This window comes from Hyalella azteca, unplaced genomic scaffold, assembly GCF_000764305.2.
Source record: "Hyalella azteca isolate HAZT.00-mixed unplaced genomic scaffold, Hazt_2.0.2 contig7413, whole genome shotgun sequence".
NCBI classification, from domain to species: domain Eukaryota; kingdom Metazoa; phylum Arthropoda; class Malacostraca; order Amphipoda; family Hyalellidae; genus Hyalella; species Hyalella azteca.
In genome coordinates, this window is record NW_025937539.1 from 30,035 (window position 1) to 42,324 (window position 12,290).

At 50.0% G+C, this 12,290-nt stretch overlaps 1 protein-coding gene across 1 annotated transcript in view; it reads right to left on the reverse strand.

Moving 5' to 3' along the window:
- Positions 1-207: 207 nt before the first annotated feature.
- Positions 208-12,290, reverse strand: part of LOC108668698 (plastin-1) — a 17,912-nt gene continuing 5,829 nt past the window's right edge. Inside the window, exons 2-12 of the mRNA XM_018155943.2 lie at positions 10,424-10,591; positions 9,337-9,445; positions 8,238-8,391; positions 6,717-6,880; positions 6,222-6,420; positions 5,569-5,674; positions 4,420-4,636; positions 3,676-3,814; positions 3,166-3,305; positions 2,244-2,497; positions 208-1,739 (exon numbers count right to left, since the gene is read on the reverse strand). Coding sequence (XP_018011432.1) covers positions 1,572-1,739; positions 2,244-2,497; positions 3,166-3,305; positions 3,676-3,814; positions 4,420-4,636; positions 5,569-5,674; positions 6,222-6,420; positions 6,717-6,880; positions 8,238-8,391; positions 9,337-9,445; positions 10,424-10,591 — 1,818 coding nt within the window. The 3' untranslated portion in view covers positions 208-1,571. The remainder of the gene's footprint in view (positions 1,740-2,243; positions 2,498-3,165; positions 3,306-3,675; positions 3,815-4,419; positions 4,637-5,568; positions 5,675-6,221; positions 6,421-6,716; positions 6,881-8,237; positions 8,392-9,336; positions 9,446-10,423; positions 10,592-12,290) is intronic.

A 12,290-nucleotide genomic window follows, 5' to 3' on the forward strand; every position in this document is an offset into this window, starting at 1 on the left:
TGCCCCACTCAACCATAGTCAGGTTGAGTGGTGCCTGTTTTTGCCAACCTGTTGCCAAGCCTCCGTCAGGCCGCTTGGCAAGCAATTAACCGGTCGGCAAGCCTCCATCAGCCTGCTTGGCAAGCCTAATTGGTTCATCGGGCTGCTTGGCAAGCCATTAATCGATCGACAAGCCTCTAAGGCCGCTTGGCAAGCCGTTGACCGGTCGGCAAGCCTCCATCAGCCTGCTTGGCAAGCCGTCAACAAGTTATCAAGTCTGCGTCAGGTTGCTTGGCTGGTCGGAGCAATAAGGCAAATCTTGACAGCCCAAAACACAATTCATTTCTAAAGCGCAAGTAAAAACAATCTAAATGTTGGTCAGTAAAATAAAAGAGCTTAAACTTTAAGCAAGTAAGTAATAATAAGTAAGTAAAAACTCCAACTCTCCCCACAAACTCACGACTATAACGCATTAGTCTGGAAACTTTACAATTCAAACGTCTTTCAACAACCATACACGCAAATTTAAAATGTCTATTTAATTTCAATATTAAAATTACCTCGGCACAAATTAAACAAGAAGTATGAGCTAAGAAAATTATTGGATTTTACGTCATTAAAAAAGTTTAAATTGAAACCTCGACGTTGAATTAAGCTTGGGGGTTAAAATTATTAACAGAAACTGGACATTGTTGTGATTTTCAGGTATGGATACTACTTGGTAAGCGACAATTGTTGGCTAGACAATTTCTAGATTGTCGCACAAGACTAGTCGTACAAATACAATCTTGGCTTGGCAGATACAACCGTCGCCACAGATACAAGATGTACCAGGTTGTCGAAACGAATCAGGGGAGAGGAGGGAGAGGAGAGAAAAGTTAAAAAGAATAAAATGTTTAAAAGGTACGGGATAGTGAAAGACGGGGTGATGAGGGGGTGTAAAGAGGAAAGTAAAGAGGGATGTAAAGAATGTGTAAAGGGAATGTAAAGAAGGTGTAAAGAGGGTGTAAAGGAGGTCTACAGTGGAAAGTATTCAAAGGAAGAGCGGGAAGATGAGATCAGTAAGTGAAGAGAAGAAGTGAGATAAATAGAATAATCAACAAAGAATGAAAGGGAGATGTGGCAACACGGGAAGCGTGTTAATGCGTATAAAACTAGAAATGCCGCCTACACGCGACGTATAAAACTGTATAGCTATACAAGATGGGCGTGTTAAATACAAGGGATACCTGGCGACTGGACTGATTCTTTGCATACAATAACACAGGATTCATGTATACAATGGACAATGTATGTATACAATGTAAGAGGTCTCCGTATAGAATGTACACAGAGGCTCTGTGCGGCCTCGTGTGCACAATAGCCCTGTATGCTATACAGGAAAGAAGGCTATGCTAAATTTCGTTATGCGGGAAATATACGACATTATATTTCATTGCTGACATTCATAACAGTCCGTGTTTGACGTGGACGTTTGACGTTTCATCGTTTGGTTTGGATGTTTGGTGTGGACGTTTTGACGTTTGGTGTGGACGTTTCGAAATTTGGACGTTTGGTGTGGACGTTTGGCGCCATGTTTGCAGGGCTTGTCATCACTGTTTGGAGTCCATGTTAGGTAGGTAATCCCGGGCCATGAGGCAGGCAAACACCGTCATCACCATCTTAGGCTTGACCTCCGTGATGTCCTCAGGCAGCGCGTAGATCCGCGCGCCGATCTTGCGGGCCATCGAGATGGCGTACTTGGCGTTACCCAGCTTGTCCTGTGGGGGGAGGGGTGTTAGTGGGGGGCATGAGGGGGTGGATAGAGGGTATGATGCACGAGGGTCAAGGAGCATAAGTAAAAGAATGACAATCGATTTGCAAATAATAATAGACGTTAAAAATTACTTTTAAAGAGGCCGGTGTCTTCGATGTTACACATTTACAATGAGTTTCTGATTTTATTCTCAATATTACAAATTGTTTTTTTTTTATTTTGTTATGTTTAAAAAAAATGTTCAATTTTTTAAATGATTTGTTCTCTCAATTGATTCAAGCATTGTCTGCGACTTTCATATCAATTGGAAAAAAATTCATATTTTTCCAATTGATTTTTTACTCATATTTAACCTGACCATTGAATTTCATATCAAATGGACAGGTAAAGTGTGTTTAAACAACGATTATAAGATTTGTAGCAGACAAACAAGAAGTGAAGTTGAAGAGAAGTGTTGTAATTTAATGAAGCCGCAACTACGGCTAGTCTCTGCCGCCTCGCACTGTACCTCGTCGGTCTCGTCAGGCCGCAGGACGTCGTAGTTGATGGTGCCCGGCTTGATGGCGTCTACGAGGTCCAGGATGGCCTTAGAGGAGGCTATGCTGGAGTCCTGGAAGCTCCTGATGGAGGAGGTCTTGCCGGCCTCGGACAGGCGGGTGTTCACCCAGCTGATGATCTCGCTCTCGATGACGGGCGAGCCTTGCTCGGTGAGCTGTGACAGCACTGATAGCGTGTAGGCCCTCATCAGCTGCCAGATGAGCGCTGCAACAGAGGGCAGGGTGAGGGGAGAGTGAAGGCAGGGTGAAGTGAGGGAAAGGGGAGGGTGAGGAGAGTTTAGTTAGTTTAGTAGCCAAATATTAACTAGCGCTTCAGCTATTTAGCTATCTCGCACCGAAAGTCAAGATGAACATCACCATAGAGGTGGAAGGTCTCAATTATTCATCACCCACAAGGGGCGGAAGGTCTCAGATGTCCAGCCCGCTGAAGCTGGCTCGAAAGAAGCAGCGTTAGCATCTCAAAGAGACGAAGTGACAAGGAGGAACACCGCGAGCTCAGCGGTGGGGCGCTCAGGAACAATCCCCCTAGGAGCGCGAAATCCCATAGGACTTCTGACGAGCACAGACACCCGTCAGAAATCCCCCCTGAGGGGAGGGGGGGTGAGGAGAGAGTGAAGGCAGTTGAGGGCAGGGTGAAGTGAGGGTGAGGGCAGGATGAGGGCAAGGCAAGAGAGGAGAGGGTAAAGGTAGGGTGAGAGGAGGGATCGATGAGGGAGGTCTTGTGAGTGGCCCTCTAATAAGTGAGGGAAGCAACGGCGATGGAGTGGGAACAGCGAGTGAAGGAGGGTAAAGGAGTGAGGCAAATCAAGGAGTGGGAGGGGGCGAGAGTAACTCAAGGTGAGGGAGGGATTAGGTCCCAAGGGAGGCACCTACCCAAGGTAAGGGTGGGGTTGCCGTCGGCGAGGTCGTGCCCCGCGATGCCCACGAGGGAGAACCTCAACTTGAGCCCCAGCTCCACGGCGTAGTTGCAGTTCTCCAACTTCTCCATGAATTTCTTGAGCTTGCTGAACTTTCTGCGGGGGAAGGGGGGGTTATAGCTGAACTTCCTGACAGAAGAATAAACGTGTCATGTTGTCCAGATAATGAGACTTTAATCACGGAACACTGGTACGCCCATATTACCGCGTCACGCAGGACTCGAACCCACGACTCACGCGCCCTTCACTCACGCTCCCTTCACTCACGCGCCCTTCACTCACGCGCCCTTCACTCACGCGCCCTTCACTCACGCGCCCTTCACTCACGCGCCCTTCACTCACGCCCCCTTTACTCACGCGCCCTTCACTCACGCCCCCCTTCACGCGCCCTTCACTCACGCCCCCTACACGCGCCCTTCACTCACGCTCCCTTCACTCACGCCGCCTTCACTTGCCCTTCACTCACGTGTGCACGCGCTTCCAGTCGACGATGCCCGGTCTGATGATGTCGTAGAGCTGGAAGATGATGATGCCGTCCGCCAGGTCGCTGTACAGCCAGTTGACGTGCGGGTTAACACCCATGCTGTTCATCCAGTTCCTGTACGCTGCACAGCACATGAGTGTTAGTGATGTGTACAGCTGTACAGCCAGTTGACGTGCGGGTTAACACCCATGCTGTTCATCCAGTTCCTGTACGCTGCACATCACACGAGATTTAGTGATGTGTACAGCACAGTACACAGTCATACTACTCACTCAATTTTTACTTACCTCAATCTTGTCCTCAAAATTATTCCCAAATCACTACCACTCCTCCACTCACAGCTACTCTGCAACTCCCTCCCCCCGTCCCTACCGCTCGCCCCTTAGTATCCTTAGTATTTGTTTGGGACACAGCAGTCCCAGGCCACGATGGATCGCCGCCTCTGATTATCGTTCATCCGCCCTCATTTGGGCCACCTGATGCACGATGCTGTTGCTTCTCGCCGCTGGTAGTGTTGCAGGGGAGGTCGATCTGGGATTGTTCCCCCCACTTCCAGCCACTCGCCCCACTCACTCTTCTCCTCCCTGCTCTCCTCTATGTGCTCGTAAGCCTCCAGGTCGACGTCATCAGGCTTGTCCAGCGCAGGGTGGTTGTTGAAGAGGTTGGTCCCACACCCTCCCCCACTACCTGCCACTCGCCCCACTCCCTACCACTATCCCCACTCACTCTTCTCCTCTCTGCTCTCCTCTATGTGCTCGTAGGCCTCCAGGTCGACGTCGTCAGGCTTGTCGAGGGCGGGATGGTTGTTGAAGAGGTTGGCGACGAAGGCGACGTTGAGCTTGTAGACGCCCTCGACCACGTCCTGGGGCGTCAGGAAGCTGCGGCATCCGAGCTTGTCTGCCTGCTGCAGCATCAGCTCCGCCCGCGACATGTAGTCCTGCGTCTGTGGGAGGGATGAGGGGTGAGTGAGGGGTGAGTGAGGGGTGCTGCAGCATGAGCTCAGCCCGCGACTGATGGATGTAATCCTGCGTCTGGGGGAGGGATGGGGGTGAGTGATGGATGTAATCCTGCGTCTGGGGGAGGGATGAGTGAGGGATTAGTTCAGGGATCGTGGGGATTATGAAGTCATGGGTGTGGGGGTGGGAAGAGGGATTAGTGAGGGATGGGGAGGTCGGTGTGATACTTGCTACCATACTATAATAAAATATAACTCAGTACTCACTGCAGTGAGTGACAGAGAGCGCATTTTCTCGTCGATGAAAACGTGAAGTCACGGACGGACAAACAGACAGACAGAAGGACATGGCAAGCACAATAGCGCCTTTTTCCCATAAATGAGAAAATTGCGCTAAAAACAGTTGCAGGTTCAGGCCTCCGTCGGCCAATTGGCCTTTAAGCCAAACCAAGGATGAGATATTGGGACGGCCCCTGGTTAGAGCTACGGGCATCGCAGGGCACTGCTGATGGCGTCTAACATAGGGATAGTGATAACCGACATAGTGTCCATAGGAATAATGCCCACCAGAGTCATATTATAATAATAATCATAATATACCTGATATTGTATTAGATATTAAAGTAGCAGCTATAGCTAGTTTTAGCAGCTAGTTATTATAATATATTAACTAGTATCTAAATTCAGTCCAAAGGTCGCTGGAGAGCGGAGCATGCAAGGTGTCCCATGCAGCGCTCCAGCGAGGCCGTGGGCAGCTACCTGAACCTCAGCTACGCGCTGCCTGGTGGGGTCTTAAGGACCTCGGGGACCTTAAGGACTTCAAGGGTCTCGAGGATATCAAGGGTTTCAAGGGTCCCGAGAGTCTCAACAAGATTAAGGATCTCGAGGATCTCAAGGATGTGAAGGAGCTAAGGACTGACCGAGAGGGCCTCCATGGTGACGCCGGAGTCGGCAGGAGCGATCTGCTTGAGCAGGTACGTGTAGATCTCAGAGTCCTTCACGTCCGACGTGAAGTTGTGGCAGCGTCTGGGGGGGAGGTAGTTGTGTTATACTTTAAAGTGGTCACTGACTATAATTATGATCATATACTTTACGGTGGTCATAATTAATAATTTACTATAATTATGATATCAATTAATATACTTTGAAGTTAGGTACATTATATGTGGTTACGTCAGAAGCGTGTATAATTGGATTTATTTAAATTATACTCAATTTGAAGATTGACATAATTATCAACAATAATTATACTGTTGATAATTGACTATAATTACGACGATAATCAATGTACGTTGAAGTTATCTTGTGTCATTACGTCAGTAGCTTGTACAATTGGCTCTTTCTAATGACAGCAAATTTTGTAAGTAATCATTATTGAGCAAATAATATAAGTAATCATCTCTAGTAATTATGATTTATTTGCCTAAATTGCAAGTTCATAAATAATTGCCTCGAGGTGGCGGTACCAGCTGCCTCGAGGTGGTGGTTGACCCACCTGTTGGTGCCAGCTGCCTCGAGGTGGTGGTTCACCCACCTGTTGGTGCCAGCTGCCTCGAGGTGGTGGTTCACCCACCTGTTGGTGCCAGCTGCCTCGAGGTGGTGGTTGACCCATCTCAGCAGGATGGCCTCAGGGGAGAGCTTCATGAGCTCGTTGAGGTCCTCCCCCTCCTGCAGGAGGAGCGCCAGGCCGGGGCAGTGCTCCAGGGAGATCTGGTTGAAGAGCCCGATGCGGATGATCTGCCACAGCAGCCCCAGCACCAGGTGTGGCTTGCCTGGTGGGGGAGGAACCACGTCACGACAAACGCAAGGTGGGGTTGACAATTATATATTATATCATTTTATATATTATATTATTATATATAATAATATATATATTACATATAATATATATATAGATTATAAATAGCATCAGCTACGCTGGGGCAGCAGGAGCAGCACAACCTTTATCCCCTTTGACCCACACCTTTAACCCCCTTCAACCCATCTTTAGCCCCATTTGACCAACCATTACCCCCCTTTAACCCACGTTTAGCCTCGTTTAACCCACCTCTAGCCCCTTTTAACCCACCTTTAGCCAGGTCATGGGCATCTATATTAACAACATTGCAGCCGATGGCCTGGGCAGAGGTGAGGGCCAGCGTCAGGTTCTCGTGTTTGGTATACAGCGTCAGGTTGCGCTTGTTGATGGCGCGCTCGTCGATGGTGTCCGGGCACGAGAAGTTCATCATCTTGCTGCAATATCATCACATCATCATCACATTATCGTTATATCATCATTACATTATTATAAATTATAGTTGATGGTGTCTGGACACGAAAAGTTCATCATCTTGCTGCAACATCAACGTTACATCATTACAAATTATATAACTACTGCCTCTTAATATTATATGGATATTATTCAACAACTTCCTGACAATATTCATGATTTATTAGCGATATATTTGGGCGTCGGGGCATGAGTAGTTAGTAGTTGCTGCAACATCAATGGTATATCATCGCTAAATCATTAAAAATTATTTAACTAACCCCCGGGCGCCCTCACCACAGCACCACACCCTTACCACAGCACCACACCCTCACTACAGCACCACACCCTCACCAGAGCACCACATCCTCACCACAGCACCACACCCTCACCACAGCACCACACCCTCACCACAGCACCACACCCTCACCACAAAACCACAGCCTCACCACAGCACCACACCTGTCTCTTATACACATCTAGATGTGTATAAGAGACAGGCACGAGGGTACGGTAGTGGGGGCACGAGGGTACGGTAGTGGGGGCACGAGGGTACGGTAGTGGGGGCACGAGGGTACGGTAGTGGGGGCACGAGGGTACGGTAGTGGGGGCACGAGGGTACGGTAGTGGGGGCACGAGGGTACGGTAGTGGGGGCACGAGGGTACGGTAGTGGGGGCACGAGGGTACGGTAGTGGGGGCACGAGGGTACGGTAGTGGGGGCACGAGGGTACGGTAGTGGGGGCACGAGGGTACGGTAGTGGGGGCACGAGGGTACGGTAGTGGGGGCACGAGGGTACGGTAGTGGGGGCACGAGGGTACGGTAGTGGGGGCACGAGGGTACGGTAGTGGGGGCACGAGGGTACGGTAGTGGGGGCACGAGGGTACGGTAGTGGGGGCACGAGGGTACGGTAGTGGGGGCACGAGGGTACGGTAGTGGGGGCACGAGGGTACGGTAGTGGGGGCACGAGGGTACGGTAGTGGGGGCACGAGGGTACGGTAGTGGGGGCACGAGGGTACGGTAGTGGGGGCACGAGGGTACGGTAGTGGGGGCACGAGGGTACGGTAGTGGGGGCACGAGGGTACGGTAGTGGGGGCACGAGGGTACGGTAGTGGGGGCACGAGGGTACGGTAGTGGGGGCACGAGGGTACGGTAGTGGGGGCACGAGGGTACGGTAGTGGGGGCACGAGGGTACGGTCTGTCTCTTATACACATCTAGATGTGTATAAGAGACAGAGTATACCCTCATCACAGCACCACGCCTCACCACAGTAGGATGCCCTCATCACAGCACCACGCCTCACCACAGCAGGATGCCCTCACCACAGCACCACAGCCTCACCACAGCAGGATGCCGTCCTTGACTCTGTCGTAGAGTTCCTTGCCCTCGCCCCCTATAGGCAGCAGGTGCCCCAGGTCAGGGTCGTGCCCCAGGTTGCTGTTGATCCAGTCGCTGAAGGCAAGCTGCTCCTCCAGCCGTACGGAGTGGGTCGTGCCTGGGGGGGGAGTGGGTCATGTCTTAGGGGGAGTGGGGGAGTGGGTCATGCATGGGGGCATGGGAGTGGGAGGGTGGGTCATGAATTAGGAGGGAAGGCATACAGGTCCTGGATGATGGGTGCGGGGGTTAGGGGAGGGTATGGAGGGCGGGGTTAGTTAATTAATAAGAAATTTGGTGAGAAGACTAAAAATGAGTAAGTAAGGAGGGAAGGTAAGGAGGAGGAAGGTAAAAATTATTTGTAGGGAAGAGTCGCACTTGGGGAGAATGGGAGCCGCGAATTGAGCAATGCGTGGCGATATACCTACTCTACGAAGGGGATTTTTTCAATTCCTCAAGAAGGGAGGAAGAGTGGGGGGTCAGTCTACCCCCACGAACACATCGCACTTCCCCGCTGGGGAGACGGCTCTCCTCTCGTCCGCTCTCAGACTACCCTCCCCCCGTCCCACGTGCTTCTAAATCCTCTCACTCGTGAGGGCATGAGGCTACTCGCCCCCACTCACTCACACTCTCCCTACCCTCACTCGTCCTACCCTCCCTCCCCTTTTACCCTCGGCAGAAGCAAGACTCATGCCCCTCACTCCCCTTTTACCCTCGGCAGAAGCAAGACTCATGCCTGCCCCTCACTCCCCTCTTACTCTCAGCTGAAGCAAGACTCATGCCCCTCACTCCCCTCTTACTCTCAGCTGAAGCAAGACTCATGCCCCTCACTCCCCTCTTACCCTCGGCAGAAGCAAGACTCATGCCTGCCCCTCACTCCCCTCTTACCCTCGACAGAAGCGAAGGCAGAAGCAAGACTCATGCCCCTCACTCCCCTCTTACCCTCGGCAGAAGCAAGACTCATGCCCCTCACTCCCCTCTTACCCTCGGCAGAAGCAAGACCCATGCCCTCACTCCCCTCTTACCCTTGGCAGAAGCAAGACTCATGCCCTCACTCCCCTCTTACCCTCAGCAGAAGCAAGACTCATGCCCCCAAAGGCCTCGAGGTTCTCCCTCTTGTTCACCATCTTCTTGAAGTGGCTGGCGATGTCCTGCGACTTGAGGTTCTGCACCATCTGCGAGGCGAGGGTAATGGTTATGGAGGGTAATACGGCTGGAGGGTAATGGTGGTGGAGGGTAATTCGGCTGGAGGATAATGGTTGTGGAGGGTAATGGTTGTGGAGGGTAATGGTGGTGGAGGGTAATGGTGGTGGAGGGTAATGGTTGTGGAGGGTAATGGTTGTGGAGGGTAATGGTTGTGGAGGGTAATGGTTGTGGAGGGTAATGGTTGTGGAGGGTAATGGTTGTGGAGGGTAATGGTTGTGGAGGGTAATGGTTGTGGAGGGTAATGGTTGTAGAGGGTTATACGACTGGAGGGTAATGGTTATGAGGGTAATACGTGAAAAATATAACTACTTGCACCATCTGCCCTTGCGCTCCACCTGTTTTCCCTTAAGCGGAACATGATCAGAATTTTCAGATCGGAATTTCAGTTTTTTCAATGATCAGAAATTTCTGTTTTTTGGCTCTCATGATAACTAAAAAAATGTTCTGATTGCAAACCTATCTCCGCCTATGATTTTCAAGCTACAGCATTGAGCAATATACCATTCACGAAAAAATTCTCTTGAGATCGCTCAGTCATTTTTTTTTTTCGATTCCATTTTTGTTTTTATTTTATATTGAAAAAGGGAGGGAGGGAGGGGTCAAAATTAAAAAATAAAATAAAATAATTAAATAAACTAAAAAATGATTGGGGAATTTTAGATATGGTTTTTAAGAATCCAATGATGCGTCCACGATGTTGTAGCACGTTAATTAAACGAGGAGAGTACCCCCTTTCTGCCGTTTTCTACGAGTTTCACGTTTTCTTTTTTCCAAAAATTCACATGAACAAAATAGTCTTAGCATTCTATTTTACATAAGTGTATCAAGTTTCAAAATGATCCATCTGTAAATGAAAGTTTTTTTTTAGCCATACATGCTAAATTCCCCTAAAGCCTTGCGATCTCATGCAGTGTCCTTGAGGCCAAAGTCTTACCCTTAAGGCCCACCTGCTTGAACTCCTTGAAGGACAGCGTGCCCTTATCAGGCCCCGACGTCTCTGTGTCGTACTCCGTCAGGATCTTGCGGACCTGCCACTGGGGGAGCTTCAGCCCCACCACCTCCAGCGCCCCCCGCAGCTCAGACACGTCCAGGTACCCATTGCCATCGCGGTCAATCTGGGGGCACGAGGGTACATTACAGAGGGTACGTTAGGGCACGAGGGTACATTACAGAGGGTACGAGGGTACGTTAGTGAGGGTACGAGGGCACGTTAGTGAGGGCACGAGGGTACGGTAGTGAGGGCACGAGGGTACGGTAGTGAGGGCACGAGGGTACGTGAGGGCACGAGGGTACGTTAGTGGCGCACGAGGGTACGGTAGTGGGGGCACGAGGGTACGGTAGTGGGGGCACGAGGGTACCGTAGTGGGGGCACGAGGGTACGGTAGTGGGGGCACGAGGGTACGGTAGTGGGGGCACGAGGGTACGGTAGTGGGGGCACGAGGGTACCGTAGTGGGGGCAAGAGGGTACGGTAGTGGGGGCACGAGGGTACCGTAGTGGGGGCAAGAGGGTACGGTAGTGGGGGCACTGGAGTACCAACAAAAAAGTTTAAACGCTAACATTCAAACACGCAAGTTTCAACTCACGGTGCATATACCACACATCACTCCATATATGCTACGTATATATACGCATACTGTATATTAGATAAGTGCGTGTATTAGATAAGTGTATTAAGATAGTAGAATAAGCTTGTTAAAACACGAGTTGTTAATGACCAGAGAATTTAATGTATAAAATTTTCAAGGTCGAACAATATTCTTCAGATGACGCTGGTTGATAAAATGCAGTTTATATGAAGTAATTTAATTTATTTACGACGTTTCGAATGTGAAAACATTCATTTTCAAGTTACAGGAAGCATTGAACACTGAAAATTAGGCGGAAATAAGTACATGATACACGTAAATATGATACAACACGAAAATTTGGAACCGTGAAAATAATGTATGTACACGTACCGGTACGTGTACACATCCGGTACGTGTACACATACCGGTACGAGTACGCATACCGTGTACACATACCGGTACGTGTACACATACCGTGTACACATACCGGTACGTGTACACATACTGTATGTACACATACCGGTACGTGTACACATACCGTGTACACATACCGTGTACACGTATAATACACTTCATACACCACATATCACTCAATTGTTTGTGGGGTGTGGGGGGGACGGAGGGGATCTTAACCCCCACAGCGCTGTGCTATTCCTGACGCACACTGCGTGGGTGTGGGGACCTACAATTGTGCTGCTTACACTCGGAAAAACAAATGTGTCTTATTGTATAAATATTGACACGCTTAACTTACACCACGAGTAGGGAGTGAATTGTAATTGAGACAAAGTGTCACTCATTACTCTCAGTGTCTGTCTATACAGGAATTATCTTGGTCTATACAGGAATTACCTTGGTCTATACAGGAATTACCTTGGTCTATACAGGAATCAATGAAGTACACAGAGGTATGTGTGATATACAGAGTCATGTGTGGTATACAAGCGCGCTGTAGACGCCCGTATTAAACAAAGACATGCTGCCTCACGCACGCTATACACGGCGCTGTGTGTCACACACACGGCGCTGTGGGGCACACACACACGGCGCTGTGTGGCACACACACACGGCGCTGTGTGGCACACACACACACACACGGCGCTGTGTGGCACACACACACACGGCGCTGTGTGGCACACACACACACGGCGCTGTGTGGCACACACACACACGGCGCTGTGTGGCACACACACACACGGCGCTGTGTGGCACACACACACACGGCGCTGTGTGGCACACACACAC